The sequence below is a fragment of the Etheostoma cragini genome, chromosome 21 (genome assembly GCF_013103735.1).
Source record: "Etheostoma cragini isolate CJK2018 chromosome 21, CSU_Ecrag_1.0, whole genome shotgun sequence".
Classification (NCBI taxonomy): Eukaryota; Metazoa; Chordata; class Actinopteri; order Perciformes; family Percidae; genus Etheostoma; species Etheostoma cragini.
The window spans coordinates 14,621,577-14,638,122 of NC_048427.1; the positions used below are offsets into that span (position 1 = coordinate 14,621,577).

A 16,546-nucleotide genomic window follows, 5' to 3' on the forward strand; every position below is an offset into this window, starting at 1 on the left:
CCCTAAGTAAAAGACAGTCATTGCTAGATTTAAATTATGTCACATTGACATGTGGTTGTTGGATGTTAAGGCAAACTGAGTCATTATGAAACAATTTCATAACTATGTTTCCCTCTATCTAGCTAGAAGTCATCAGATACTCAGCTGATTGAGTCTGATGATGAGATGGTTGGCTCACTCTCTTGTTAAAAGTGTATTCTTAATTCAAAATGTGTCTTTTTAAGGAGCCTCAAATAGTGCACATTTGATTTAGATGCCATGTAACAGCGCCACCTGTTTTGACTGTGAAAAGCACTGTTTAGTTATTGCGTCAAATCGTGTCGACAAGCCAATTGGTATATTTTAGAGAGACATCAAATTGAAGTGAAAACCATGATGAGGCAGTGTGGGAGCTCCCGGTGTGGCTCTCTGATGGTTTCATTGGCAGGCCATTTGATCCACAGCCCGCCCCTTTCCTCCGCGCTGCGCCGCTCAGCACACCCGGCGCACCAGCGGGACAGTCCGGCTGCACCACCGGCTCACTCGGACCACACCAACCGATTTGCAATGGAAAGATAATTAACCGGAGTCAAGCAGTCTCCTGTTCCTCGTGTCGCAGTTTCCTTGGGTGAGTTTATATTCAATTTTGACGCAAAATCACTCCATAAAGTTCTGAGAGACCCTTAATGAGTCTGTAATAGGCACAGTAATAAGTCAATGGTTACTTTTATAGGATCTATTTGAAGTTATATTATATATCACATGTATTTGGAGACTAAGAGTGAGCTTGCAGCAAGTACACTGAATCTGTGTTGACTTGTCGGTGCATACTGAGAAATGTATCTCTTAAAAAGTAATTTCATTATTGGGGGTAAATTTGTATAACATTCCTACCAGTTTTTTTTACCTGTGATATTTGTATTATATCCTCAGCTACTTACCATTGTTTGGAGAGGAAATAACTTCAATAATCAATTGTCTGTTGCATAATTGTTTGCTGCATATTTTAGGATTAATTATTAGCCATGTTGTTTTTTCTATTACCTAATCCTAATAGATGAATCAATAGGCCCCCTGGGAGAGAAAAAAAAGCCTTCTGCTAAGCAGAGAAAGAAGGCAAACATATTAGGTTTAATTTCAGATAAGGCAACATTAGGACTTGTAAAACCACTGAAACCAGGTTGTTATCAGACCATGTCAATGTTCACACTGTACTTTTTGTGTGTTAGTTGTTTTAGTGTAGCAAGAGTCTCAGATGTCTGACATGAAACTCAATCTGAGTCAGCAGCAGTATATTCTTGGTCAGAATAAACTCTGCCTGCCAGTGCTTAAATGTGTTTTTATCACTCTGCCTTGTAATTACAGCAGTTACATGACATAACCCATTAATTTTCCTGCATGTCACTGAAACGACAGAGATATACTGCTACTCTGATTTAGCGGAACTTGACGGGGTGAAGTTGGCCTTGAGGTGATTTAGTTATTTAGACAAACAGGCAGGGCAGTGTTGGATTATTACAAGTTGGAGGCATAGGCCTTCTGACCCCTACAACCTGCCAGCAAGCCATGACGGAGGCCACCATGTGAAATACCACACACACTTACACACACACACACACACACACACACACACACACACACACACACACACACACACACAAACACACACACACACACATTGATTGAAGAGCTTGTTGACCCGCTAAAGCCTGCCAATAATAAACATACACAAGGGTGATCAATCAAAAGCCAGCCTGCTTCCCTGATAACTATACAGAATCCAATAAACAAGCGCTAATGAACTCAGTCCACTTGTACACTGTGTAACATTTTCATGGCTCTGTAAGTCCCCCCAGGCTCTCCAGAGTAGGCATACAGTATATCCTCCTTAAGTACATGCTTTGATATTTCCATGTCTGCCTTCTGTATGCATTCAGCTCAGCCAGCAGCAGATGATTAACATGTGTATGCAGTATGTTTCCTTTACATCCCCCTCATATGATTTACACTAATGATACGCTACTTGATGAATTAAATGAGTGCAGACATTCCCTGTGGTTTTTTTTTTTTTTTACCTGACCTCAACATTCCTCTGAAGGGGACCTGTTGTGAACTTTGGGTGTCATTGACGCAACCTACCAGGAAGGATTAGTTGCAGAGGTGCAAACTCTGAATCTGGCTGCTGGGTTTGTTTTCCCACTGCAGGGTACCCTTGTTGTGCTGTTACTTTTGCCACAGGTGATAATGTTGGGAAAACTGCTCCATCAAGGTCTGCTGTCACCAAAAGGTTGCAGCATGTAACCACATGGTCCAAACACCCGAGTAAAAGAATACACCACTCTTTTTATAAACTGATACATCAACAGCCAACTGGTCACTGCTGTCAGCTGCATGGAGGGAAATCTCTTCCAAATGTCATAAACAAAGTTAGTTATCATAGTTTGAAAATATTATTTAGCAACTCACTTTAGATATTTTAGGATGGAGGAACAGATTTCAGTGGACTGCGTGGGTGAAAAAAAGAGGATATTGTTGACCGAGCCACCATGATATTTTAGTTTGAAAAAACAGGGATAGGTACAGGTCTGTTTGTTGATTGGCTGCAATCCAAAATGGAGCTGCATATGAACCATAGCCTGACCGATAAAGGATTTTTAAGGCCAATACCGGCAAGAATATTTGGTTATTTGAAAATCCAATATACAGTATATTTAAAAAACTAATCCAGAAAAACGATACGAAATATAAACCAATTTCCCTAATATTAGTTATTTGTAGTTATTTATGAGTTCTCACTAAAATAATATAATAAATTGTTTTATTGTCACAACAGAACAGAGGAACATCCAACCATATTAAAGGTCTGATAAATAAAATGTATAAAAATACAAACTTAAGATATGAAATTTAAAAGTCCTTTGAACAAAAAGACATTAACAAAACAAAATAATCAGTGTTGCCAACAGGGACGTTGTACAGCGCCCTCTGGTGGACAAACTATGGGAGCCCAACGCTAGTAAACCGTCCATTTTATTTTTTAAATATTCAATTATGAATGAATATTTAAAAAAAAAATCTAAATAATATTGTCCAATGTGAACATTTCAGATGATGATGGATGTGGATGGTTGTAAAGTTTACCCAGCTCTGGCTATCTGTTCTCCCTGATAGGAAACTTACCACATACTATTACAATATGTTGTGGCATCAGTGAAGAACATCAATAACAAAATCAGAAGGTTTGAGGTTTCGTGTTGGGAAATAGCAGCATTATGTTGCTCTTGCAACATATTCAAGGCCAATATCAATATTGATATCAATCTGATATCCTTTTTTGTAACAGAAACACATATCACAATGTTCGACAAGGATCTCTTACAGTAAATTTAGTAAATGCAAGAGTTTGACAGAGTAGGAAATATGGTAATTCACTTTCTAGATGATAAATATAGCTCTCATGTCTGTTTGGTAAATATGAAGCTACACAACAGGAGAGGGTTAGTTAGCCCGAAGAACAGAAACAGGGGGAAACAGTTAGCTTGACTGTAACTAAATCTGTCTAAAGAAAAACAAAACAGCACATGTTGCCCTGCAAGCACGTTTTAAGCTTACCATTATATCTTGTTTCCCATTGTTTCCAGCCTTTGTGCTAAGCTAACCAGCTGCTGTCTCTCTTCCTATTTATTGTAGAGACGTAAGAGTAGCATCTATTTTCTTAATAATTATTGATTACTCTCTTGATAAAAAGCAACTGAGCGTATTTTGTAAAATGTAAAAGTTTTCCTTTAAGGAAAAAATGTACTTGCCAATGCTCTCTGGTGGACAAACCATGTAATGGTGACACTAAATGATCTTAAGCATTTTACTGAGATTCTGTAAAATGATATTAATATACCGCACTGTATTATATGTGATGAGAGAAAATTGGCTGATCCTATCAGTCATGTACATGTTTCAGTCTGTCTGCAGCGTCTATGTGCTCTCATCACTTAAAAGGTAAACTGACCTTTTAAAACTTTCTTTAAAGACCTGTAAAATCCAAAGAAGATGGAGGGAATGTGGGCGTTTGAGTAGAAGAAAGGGAGGAGGAAAGAAATAAGTTTCAGTACAAGCACAGAAGAGATTTGAACTGAAAGAGAGAGGCAACAAAGAGGTCAAATTGGGACTGGCAGTTCCAGCAGATGCAGGAAGGAGAGAGCCTCACAGAGTATGGATATTTGTTGGAGCATGAAAAGGTTTTCTTGGCTGAGGAGGAGGTGTAGCCTTGTTTTACTTGGATTCAGACTGAGCGTGGACGGCGAAAATAGGAACATAATTGAAAGTCAAAGAGTGAGCCTTTGAAATGTGGCCTTATCTTGTATGTTTGTTCACCTGGTTAGCGGGGTTAGTGAGTGAAGGTCATGAGAAGACAGGCAGAGAGAAGGGAGGGGGAACACATCCCAAATCCATTGCTGATTTAAGTTTAAGACAAACTATAGAAGAGAAAAAAGGAGAATAATATGTGTGTGTGTGTTTTGGGGGGGGGGGGCACAACCTAAGTCAGTCAGGACCCTCAAAGAACAGAGGAAAAGAGGAATTGAAGAAAGAGGAAGGAGCAGAGGAACGAGGAAGAATCGGGAACCAGAGAAAAATAAGAGGAAGGAGTGTAAAGTGAGTAGAAAAGGAAGGAAAGAGAAGACAAAAGAAAGAGAGACAATTAAAGAGAAAACAAGGAACATAGAAGGCAAGAATGGAAAAGAAATAAGAGGGAACGATTTGAGAGAAGCAAAAAGAGAAAGAAAAAGGGAGGAAAGAGGAGAAGAGAGAATGACAAGAGGATAAAAAAAGTTGATTCAGACCGAAACATGGTTTCAATCAGCACCGAGGTTGAGAAGAAGGATGTTTGATGGTCGTAATCGAGAGAGAGACTCCACCGACCGATGCTCTGCTCAGGAACGTGTTTGTACGTGCGCACACCACCCAACACACACGGCTCCTATTAGACTGTGGTCACTCTGGTTTATATCCAGCAAAGCCTGCTCAAGCAAATACTGTACATAGTGACATTGAAATATTTTATGGGCCCGTCTGTTATGTATGAACGCACCAAAATCCCCTGTATGGTGAGTTGCCCAAAGAAAGCAACTCAAAGCTGAAGCAGAAAGACGACGAAGGTTTAATGTATTTAAAAAAAAAAAGTGGGGCTGTAACAGAAAGTCTTCCCATCTAAAGTGTTTAAGTCTGGTCTACTGATGTCTCGTTGCAAAACCTCTGGGTAATTCCGTTTTCTCTCACAACCTTTGTAGGTACCTTTTCAGTTTTGTCTTTGAAAACGCCTCAGGCTATTGTTTTTTGGTTATAAACATGAAAACATTTCAAATATCTAACGGGAAACCACGCAGTGGTTGATACTAAGCATTTAAGACCCCAAACAACATATATTTCACCAGTGTGAAAAGTCACAAGAGTACAAGACCAAAGGCATGATAACCAGAGACGATTCTATATTGACACTTTTCATTTACAGTACAGTTCTGGTGTTGACATTCAATAAATAAATAAATATATATATACAGTATTTATATATATATATATATATATATATATATATATATATATATATATATATATATATTTATATATATATAAATGTATATATTCTTCTCACACACACTGGACAGCCATTTTAATTCCAGAGCTTGCCTCCCTACGTGCACCAAAACAAGTTCCTTCCTTGAGGCTATTTTGCAGAGGCACCATTGCTCTGTCCGGCGCTTAGTACCGCCCAAGACGATTTTAATTGGTTTAAAGAAATGCCAATAAACCAGAGCACATTTCTGTCCTGTACTGGAATACGGTGTGGACTAGCCAGACCCTCACTCTTGTAATGCAAGACTAACCACAGACTAAAGCCTTTGAGTGAGTGTGATGCTAATGGAAGCATGCTAACATGCTCACAGTGTCAAGTCATGAACCACATATTGGATCTGATGATGGTGCTAGAGCAATAAAAACAATCGGCATGGTTACTACCATTCACCCTGTTGTTAAAATTGAATGTGAACCGAATTTCCTGGCAATCCATCCAATAGTTGTCGAGACATTTGAGTTAAAACAACAAATTTCAACGTCATAGTGGCGGTAGAGGAGAAGTCAGGGGATCACCAAAACTAACAAAAGTTATAAATTATAAGAAAAAGAAACATAGAGATCAGATGGGTGTCAGTGGTCATCAGTAATTCTTCTTAGTGATAATAATATCAAAGATGACCAGTCTAATTATATGTGTTCCTACACTGATCCACGGATCCATTCAATGAAATCTTACTGACTCTTTTATGCCTCAGTCTTTATTTGTCTTCCTCAGCATGTATTGTTTCTTTTCTTTTCTCTCATGTTCCTCTATTGTTCATCCCTCCTCCACTTACATCTCAATCCCCTCATTTCCTCTCCTCATCTGCCCTTTTCTCTTCTTCTTAATTCTCTCAGCATCCATTACTGTCATTTCTATTTCTGTCCCATTTTGCCATCCTCCCCCTTCACTCCTTTTTGTGAAAAAGGAATTTAACTTTTTTTTTTCATCCCCTGCTTCCCTCCATCACTTCTCACCCCGCCTCGCTTCAGTTTGAATGGACTCTCTCTCCCTGCCTCAGACTCATTCTACATTTGATTTCCTCTCTGGCAGGAATGAGAACCGACGGAGTAGCCGGCCAGGGTGGTAGCAGCCAGGCCCTGTCGGGGGTAACGGCACAGATGAAGGATTAGAGGATAATCCAGGGTATGTCCGAGTCCCTCCTGTCGAGAAGTTCCCTGTTCTTTTCTGATATCTAAGCAGGCAGGCAGGCTGCTACTGGGATTAAAGCGTTAAACTTATTACCTTTTAAAGAACCAAAATATTGGGATGCTGACTGTTGTATAACTATTAATAATTTTATAACTCAGAAAACCGAGGAGCAAGTGCAAAGAAGGATCTGTGAGAGAAGGGAAGGGGAGTTCAGCTGTATGGAAGCATATGTGCAGATAAAATGAGCTTTGCCTGGAGGATCCAGATACATAAAAAGGAGTTAGAGTGAACGACCCCCCCCCCCCCCCCCCCCCAAGCTGTGGTCAAAGTCTTTAACAGGATTAGAGGCAAAGACAAAACACCATGGTTTTCCGTATGAGCACACAGCCAGAGTAATTAATGCCCCCTTGTGTATTCCTGTAATACTGTAGGTTATCAATTAGACTGAGGTTTTTCTTGTTTAACCTTATAGCAAGACAAACCGTTTCCTTCACTCAGAAGAGCATAAAGCTATTGTGTCTGTGGCCGCTGTCACTGGGGAGTTGTAATCAGAGAGTTGGCCTGTTCCTGTAGCGCCGTTCATGGGAACATGCACAAGGTCCCTGCAGGGTCACACCATCTTAGATTGAACATCACACCTCGGTACTGTGGTCCCTGGCGTCCCTTTGCGAGCCTTGATATGGCTCTGCTCAGTGCTGGTATGTGCTGTGTTTCCTCCCTCTCCGCTCCGCTCCCAGATGCCCCTCTTAAAACGCCAGCCAGGGGAGGTGGAGCGGATGGCCTGGGACTGCGGTCAGCAGCAAATTACAAGGGCTGCCTTGGACCTGACGCAATCTCTTGAACCATAGCAGGTCATTAATGAAGCCAGACGGGGCTGTGCATGCGTGGGAGGCCTGCCGACATTTAGCTGCTGCAGTGGAAAGCTTTTAAAGAGAACCAGAGGTCCTTGTCAGGGCTGCCTTATGCTATCAAAATATTTTAGAATTGGATATCCATTACTCTGCCGCCAAAAAAAGCAACACATGAGAAAAAGCCAATTTTTTGTCTGCCTTCATTACAGACTTACACACTAATGGAGGTAGGAGCTCCCAAAACCTACAAAAGGCAGTCAAAGGCTGGCCGTCAAGTCAAAAATAACTGAAATATGCATCAATTAATAATTAAAATATTAAAGCCTTAACCTCTAATCAGTTGGTAAAAATTAGAGAAGGTGCAATGACGCTGATAATTGAAAATAATATTGTGTCTGGAAATGCTAATTTACGCTAGCTAACCAAAATGCTTAATCTACTGTTACGAGTTTATACATTAATGCTACAGAAGTATATGTGGCTATGTATGTAGATATGGCTTATTAACATTACCTGCACAAAGGTTAGCTTCAGCTAAGTAGTTAGCGGAAAAGGCTGGTGCTCATTGTATTTCACTTGTAGCTTTAGCTCTGTCATGGCGCCGCTGATCCTAAACACACTTAGACAATTAAAAAAATGTTAATAGAAATAGTTGGATGAGGAAAATAGGGAATAGATGAATTACGAAAATATTTGAAAAATAAAATGTAAAACAAGGAAAATACTCTGTAGACAGGCAGTCTAGCAGTAACAGCAGGGATGTTCTTATCAGGACATTTTCATTATCTCTTCCTTCCTTGCTAAGCATACTTCGCCGTTTTATAAACAAATCTAAGCACATTGAATGAGGGTTGCTGCTCGGCTTGTGAAAAGTATGATAACACTTTTCAGCAAAATGTAAAATGAACTTTGTGTAACCTTCATGCCAGACAAAATGGAAGCAGGAGTTCCCTGAAACTACACCCGTTTTATGGACAAAAGGCAGGCTTTGGTTTGTTGCACAGAGGAGTGACTGTGGTCTAAATTTAGATGGTTCCAGACCAGTGGACCTTTGGAATCTTCAAAACCTGCAGAAAGACAGATCTAGTGTACATACAGTATTCAGAACAGGAAAGCACATTGGTCTCAGAATCTCATCCAACATGAAATAAACTGCAAAAGTAATTCGTTTCAACATCACTCTAAATCGAATACATCCCTGTCTACGTTTTAAAGATAGATGTTTTCCCCCTGTTTTTACTCTCCATAGATGGTTCCATGATGCGACCGCACAACCATTTGCAGCTGGACTCTGACCTATTTCTGAGCTGATGTCGACAAAGCCAAAGCCCAATGCGAGCGGGTGAAACCAGGCGACCTGACCACACTCCAACTGGCCCGGCAGCTTCCAGGAACACAACTGCATAGTGTTCTCCTCAATTTATGACCGTTTAATTTAACCAGCTATGCATAACAACAAGCTACAAAGAGTGGGACAGAGTTTGGCCTGCACATGATCATCAGAGATAATATCCCAGTGAACTATTTGGCGCTGCAGGCTGGGAGTCCAACTTTTTAGAAATTACATGGTTTCATGATCTTGGAATAACCTTTCAGATGACTTTTTAGGTCCGTACTTAGGACAGCTCCACTGTAACTGATTCTGGCATAAATCTAAGAAAAGAAACCTTAAAATTTGGGTGCTCAGTTTTGCCTTTCAGAGGGATTAAAGGCAATTCCAGACATTGTTCAAGAAAAAGCCATTTACCTCTTGTGATCATGAATCTTCAGGAAAAGCTGTCAGGCCTCAAAGGTCTGGTCTCACACTCCCACAGCAAGCGTCGCTTTAAAGGCGACCTCACTCTGGACATGATCAGCCCTCCTTTGGGTGACTTTCGCCACACCATGCACGTGGGCCGTGGCGGCGATGTGTTCGGGGACACCTCCTTCCTTAGCAACCACGGGGGCACGGCCAATGGAAACAACGGGGAAACAGATTCTATCTCGTCCTCTGACAACAAGATCGGAGCGTTCTTCTCCAGGACGATCCGTCACATCCGAAGGGGGTCTGACAACCAACCCACAGGAGGACCCAAGGATCTGTCGCCACCACCTCCCGTTGTTTCACCCATCATCAAAAACGCCATCTCCCTCCCCAGGCTGGATGTGGATATGCCTAATGGGAGCCCCACAGCTAAAGTGCTCTTCCCCAGTTCTCAATGCACACCAGAGGAGAGGAAAAGCTCATATGGTGATTACGGTGATTTTCTTTTTTATTAAAGCTGCTTTGATCAATACTTTTACATCAACAATGGAATAAACAGTGGTAGTAAAAGAAGTTGTGAAAGTGACAAACCCACAGACAATTATTACCCACTGTCCCTCAGGTCCCACTGTCCCTCTTGGCAGTTTTTTTCAGCATCTTTAAGTTGGATGCAGCGGGCAGCTGTCTCAGCAAAAATGCTCAAATAAACCCACTGTAAGCTCCCTGTCGGTACACAATCCGTCCTGCCAGCACAATCCGTTCTGCGCATGTGCAAGATGTTCGCGCTGCGCATATGATATCATGATGAACGCGTATTTACTACACTGCACGATTTGTTCACATAGACAGTTAAAGAAAGTCTGTTCGCCCCACCAAAAAGCTAACGTTAGTTTAGCTAACAGCTAATTCGGCTAACCACTAGCTGAGACCATAGACATATAAATGTCTATGGCTGAGACAGCATGTAAAATGAATGAATGAATGAAAATTACCGTTTAAATATGTATCAGCTGTTACGTCAGTTCTACTTTACTTGTGCTCATTTAAAATACAATCACTCAATACTTGTCTTCATTATTACTGTAAAGTCTTAATTTAGCTGTAGCTGCTTTCCCCAATGTTTAGTTTGAGAAACATTATTTTAGGTTGAATCAAGCTGTTAGCAGGCAGTTAGCCGAATTAGCCTTTAGCTAAACTAACGTCGTTAGCTTTCCGGTGGAGGCTAAAAGCAGGCCGCTACTGTGGAATTTCAGTGCCGTAAATCCTCGTAAATCATGATTATCATCTGCGCGTACGCTAACATGTTGCACATGCGCAGAACGGATCGTGCAGGCAGGAAGGATCGTGTATCGACACTCCCTGCACATACGAGCAGGAAAATAACATTACTGTTGTTACACAAGATGCATTTTGGGTGGTCTATTGAGGCTTCTGTTTACACAAAAATGTTTTGTGTTTGTGTTGAAATTGATTGGTTGAAAGAAGCTGTTGCTCTTTAATTTTGAGGGACTAACACCAACATTTCTTGACATGATGTCATGTCATCAGTTTTTTGGCCCAGTCTTTTGAGGATTAAGAAAAATGCACCATCAAATCCCCAAAATGGCCACAAAAATTAAAAGTAGATGTTTCTTTGAAATGATATGCCCCTGTTCCTGAAGTATGTGAAACACAAAGGGTTAATCAGTGTCAACTGAAGTGGTAACCATCTGATGAGCGGCAGTGAAACTGTCTCAGTTCTACCTAGTAACTGAGACAGATTTGCCCCAGATGTCCTCATGAATCACCTTGGCTCATAATCAGCAGCGCTCGCACTGATAACACACAGATCCAGACAGAGCTTGCAACAAGCTGTCTGAGAGACTCACATTAACACCACACTCATGGCTCAAACTGTCTCACCTCCCCTGTGTGAGTGTGTTGATGACCCAATCCCAAAGTCCAGACTCACAGACGCACAGACTTTGGTGCGCGTTCTTGCAAAATTCTTAAGGGCTTAGGGTTGTTGTCGATGTTGAATTTCAAAGGGCGTGAGGGTTTGAGTACACACTTACTCCCAAATCACCCAAAGCGCTAAATCCGGAAATTACAAAGCTAAGCAACAGCCCGACACATGACACACGACCACAGACCAGAACGGACCTGTTGTCCGGCTTGTAATGCAAGAGTTTGAACAAATTTGATCGTGTGGAAAGCCACAAACTTAATTAAAATACCCAAACCGGCAAGTGTCAGCAACATCTTTGTTATTAAACATTGCCAAGGTAAGGTGACCTTGTGAAGTGCTGTCACAATCCCATTTATACCTATATGAGCCCATGCTGCCTCACACACTCACTCACTTTAGCACCTGAGATCAATAAAGTCCGTGAGTCTTTAGTCCTTAGTCTTCAGGGCTCACTTTGGGTTTGGGCCTGTGTCTGTGTGTGTGGGTTTACAAGTTTGTGTGACATTTTCATCTAAAGTCTTCAACAAATTCACAGTGAACGTTCGTAGTGATATCTAGACCTACTTTACTCTCCAGGAATTATGCATTATGACACATGAATGGCAGAGTCTGCAGGTATCCATGAGCTGGTTTTCACTGATTACTTCTTGCTCTAAGGTTAAAGTGTGTTAATCTGTGAAATCAGACGCTGTTTTGGTGGGTAGAAACCTCCAGACTCTCAGGCCCTTTGCGGCTGGCATTAAGAGGCGCGGTGGTTATTTGAGCTGTTTGGGTCATGAAGGCTAGCATGTGACTTGTTAAGTGATCTGGCAGCGTAGGGCAGATGATTCACTGTTTACACAGCAGAACAACTCAGCACATGGCAGGCTGGGGTTTACTGGCATGTCATCATCATTCTCCGATGGGTTAACATCGCCCTCTTTTGGATGATAAACCATGTGAAGAGTGTGACTGAATTAAACAAAATACCTTGTGCTGAATTTCTGTGTCTTCTCCTCAGGTCTGGAGTCTGGTTTTGTCACTCTGCCTCGTCTCTCTCGCTCCGAGCGCCAGCAACCTTCCATCTCCCTCCCCACTTCCTGCTCCCCTAACATCCACCGCGGCTCTCTGACCGACCCTACTGACGCCATCCTGTCCACCTGCTCTGCCTCCATTGTGACCTCTGACCCCAAACCCACCTACACTGCCTACTCTGATTCCCTTCCCTCCCTCAGCTCCTTGGACACCTTCACCTTTGACCTCGGGCCCTCCCTCATGAGCGAGGTGTTTGGCCTGATCGACGGCCACCCGGAGGAGCATGGCAACGCCTGGGAGGGAGAGGAGGCAGGGTCAGCATGCGGGTTGACGAATGAGGGATCAGAGATGGACTCGGCTACTATATCCTACGTGGATTCCCTGCTGAGGGAGGACTGCGGGGGCAGGAAGAGCCCGCATGGGACCGAATGGGAGGAGGAGGAAGGGACAGAGGTGAACGGAGTCGGGCTTTCTGTTAAAGTAGCTGATGTGGTGATGGGGGCTCCTGAACCAGTGAGGTTTGGGATGGGGATGGAGAGCGAGCGCTTCCAAAGTGCTACAGATGTGCTCGCACGCCATTATGGCATCAGCCACCTAAAGAGACAGAGCAGGACGGAGGTTGCCGATTCAATGATGATGATCCTCAGCCAGCCCAAGAACAAAATGTCCTACAGTTACATGGATGACGAGGATGAAATTAAAGTCTGAGCTGTGATGTTTTGACTCTAAAAAACTGTCACTGATGTATGATTTAGCTCTAACTTCCAATCAAATCAATCATCTGAAAAAAATGTTGGTGGTCAACAAGGCCGGCTCTTTTGACAAGGATGACCATGAAAACTACAATCCAGAACCTTAGTATTTGATTCTTTACTTTTTATACAATCACGCTTTAAGGATGTACAGTTTTGACGCCCAAAAACTGTTGCTGAATGTATCTAAAGGGAGTGAAGGACTTGATGCTGCACGTTTCCAAGCCCTACACAGAGAAGGAGAAGGCTTTTTTTTTTTTTTAAAAGGTCATGACTTAAAAGGGACTGAAACAAAGAGGAGGTGTGGCAAGAGAGGATGTGCCAGAGAATGTTGTTAAGATTGTCTCAAAGGAAACAGACATGGCACAATGTAGAAGCTACAAAGCCCGTCATTCACTTTATACTTTTCACACTTCCTCACATTCTAGGGTGGAAAGATTCTCATTGCTACTCCCATTAGTCATTAATAAAGAGGAAGTGGGGATTAGAAAAATTGGATTTAATCTTTTTCCAACCATTGGTCTTCTTTGCAATCTCCTGTCAACTCCTTTCACTCAGGAAAACACCATGAGAACACAAAAAGGAAGGGAAATAAGACATCTAGAATCTCAGGCCTCATTACATGAACCAGAGAAACACAAACATCTCAGTTATTAAACCACATGGACTAGAGTCATACTGGTATTTGCTAATTACAACCATAGACTGTTAATGTTACTGGACAGAGCATGTGTGACGTCACCCATTGGTTCGTGAAGATCTGCCATGAGACGTCAACTTTGCCTACCGTCATGGTTGCAGATGTGACGATTATAGACGGGAGGGAGGACCCATAGACTGTTGGGTGGTATCTGACTGTGATGTTAGCCGAGAACTGGAAACCCTGCTTACCCTCTAAGTTACAGACTCTCACTGGGAGTCTGGATGCAGCTGCTGCTGAAAGCTAGCCTACATAATTTGAGGTAAGATTTAGCTTCGCTAGGTTTTAAATATATCCTAGTCCCATAGTTACATTACATATAAGACAGGCCGCGAACTGTCAATCACATCATAGCCACGCCCTATAACACCCCCTGCTTTGTTGTTGATTTTAAAATCAACAAGACCATTATTCAAAAAAATGAATCAACAATTCTGTGTTGCAGTAGACCAGAGGTTAACTCATTATGAAAATGGTTACTGAGGTAATAAATCAAAGAAGAAAAGGGTCACTTTGTCAGACTTCTACAGAAACCAACCTCTTTTTGCAACCACACGTGTCGCCCCCTGCTGGAGTTCAGGTAGTATGCAGGTTTAAGGCACTTCTGCATTTGCAGTATTTTGCCGAACTGGATGCTTTGTCCATTAAAATTAACGGTCTATGGTTGCCACGAAAGCTAAACCATATAATTGCTCACCTTATGCTGCAGACCTTCTATATACAGACTCCGTACCTTTTGTGATTATGAAGTCCAACTCCTGTATTGCTTTTTAATTGTCATTTATATGTTCTTTTATACAACTGTACATGAAGATATTAACTGACCTCCTATAAATATGTTCTCACAGTATGAGCAGTACAGTACAGTGCAATTCACTTCCATATGCTGCAGTCAATACCAATGATATATTATGATGATATAAATTGACAATAAACATATTTGTAATTAGGTTGGATATGCATTTATTTACATAGTTTAACGCTTAAAGTTGGATTAAAGAAAAATTCCACACAAAAAACTGAATGTAGACCTAAAAAGTGGTTATAAAACGGTTTATATTAAACCTTAGTTCATAATCAATGTTTGTAAAATAATTGTAACCATACTTTACTAGCTTACAAGAATACTGTTATTTTGTATATTCATGGAAAAATCCACACTATAAACACCACAAACAGTTGGATTGATTTATTATTATTAGCTATTATTTTGACCAGATTTGCTTTCCACCAATTACTTTCATATGCATTCTGGGAAAAATAGGACCTAACACATCAGTAACTGAAGAATAAATAAATGAAGCTGGTTAAAAAAACATTATTAGACCCAAAAATTAAGCTGCAACACTTGAAGGAAGATACTGGAAAGCACAGATTGACAATATCTAGTCTTGATTTGTCAGACCTTCCTCCACGGTGCTGCGGAGGAGGGTCTGGCTAGTCCACACAGCATTCTCACCTCCCCAGTGTATGCTTGGTTTGGTTTCACACCAGAGGCCTGTACTACGAATCAAGATCAACATGCCCGGGATTTCTTTCAGTTACCCGGCTTCACCAACCCTAACAACCGCGATCCAACCTGTGTCACAACGGTGGTTAACAACTAGTTCAATCAACCCAGAGTTTCCCAATCCAGCGAAGCGCGCGTTCACATAAAAGAGGCAGTGTTTGCACAGCCCGACCAATTGCAAACATCTACCACAGCCGCATATTTTACATAAGAAGAGCAAAACTATAATTCTACACAGACACGTTTTTTATAAGCAAAATGTAATACAGTTGCTGCTTTCTGAAACAGGAAGGAAAGCTGGCAAAATAGCCAATGCTGCAAATGCGTAAATCACAACACTTATCGCCATCACTTCTCCATCAGTCAGACACAAGATCTGACCATAGTAATTACGTTGTTGCTCTGGTCTATTATTTCAGTTGCAACCCTGGCAGTGGTAAGCCATCGTGAGAGAAAATATAAAATATATACAGTATAAATAAAATATAAAAACATAATTCAAACCAATGTGCCGAATGGCAACACACGGCTCAAGAAGCTGACAGATAGCCTATGAGTAATTCCCTCTGCTGAAAATCTATATCTTTCATAAAATTACCCATCAGGGAATGTTTATGGGGTTACCGCTCTCTAATTGCTTAAGCTTTAATGAGCTCACCTTCATCAGATCTCCTAACAACGAGGATGCCATTATCAATTGAGTACCGATTGGTCAGTAGGCGGTGCTTTAAAACCGGTTGGTCTCTAATCTCAAACATAACCTTATTCCGATCAAGTTAGGTGTTCGACGTAGGTTACCACGACGATTTAACCCGGTAACAAGTGATCCACTGTCGTGATACACAAAATCCCGGGTTGAACCTGAAGTTACCTCGTTAACGCCAAATCCTGCTTCGTAGTACAGGCCTCTGGAATAATCCAAGGGAACCAAAATGCAATTACAAATGGATACAAATCCGACAAGAACACTCACTCTTAATGGTTGGATGTGTCTGGGGCAGGAGAAATAAAGTAAATAAAGGAAGAAGATCCTGTGTGGACTTTCACATATTTCTTGCATCTCCATGGTCAAACCAGCTGATTTCATACAAATAATCACACATTGTTTTGCGAGCGAACGTTACTATGTCTGCTCTGGTCACTGGGACTTTGCTCTGCTCTGCAGGTGTCTGTCTTCAACTTTAATGGAGACTGGTTTGACCACGGAGATGCGAGTGAAGGACAGCAAGCTTGACTGCTGTCTATTTCCGTGAGAGAAGCACTGCAAGCTGCTACAGGTTGCTGC

The 16,546-nt window shown here is 41.6% G+C and overlaps 1 protein-coding gene across 2 annotated transcripts; it reads left to right on the top strand.

Moving 5' to 3' along the window:
• Positions 1 to 428: 428 nt before the first annotated feature.
• Positions 429 to 13,090, top strand: cdc42ep1a (CDC42 effector protein (Rho GTPase binding) 1a). Of its 2 annotated transcripts, none has more exons than XM_034859512.1 (4): positions 429 to 607; positions 6,644 to 6,736; positions 8,843 to 9,832; positions 12,286 to 13,090. In XM_034859512.1, the coding sequence occupies exons 3-4, from the start codon at positions 9,352 to 9,354 to the stop codon at positions 13,005 to 13,007; spliced, it is 1,203 nt and encodes a 400-aa protein (XP_034715403.1). In that variant the 5' UTR covers positions 429 to 607; positions 6,644 to 6,736; positions 8,843 to 9,351; the 3' UTR covers positions 13,008 to 13,090. The 2 variants fall into 2 exon arrangements, with proteins under 2 accessions (XP_034715403.1, XP_034715404.1); XM_034859513.1 differs by having other exon boundaries at positions 443 to 607; positions 8,843 to 9,823.
• The last annotated feature ends 3,456 nt before the right edge of the window (positions 13,091 to 16,546 follow it).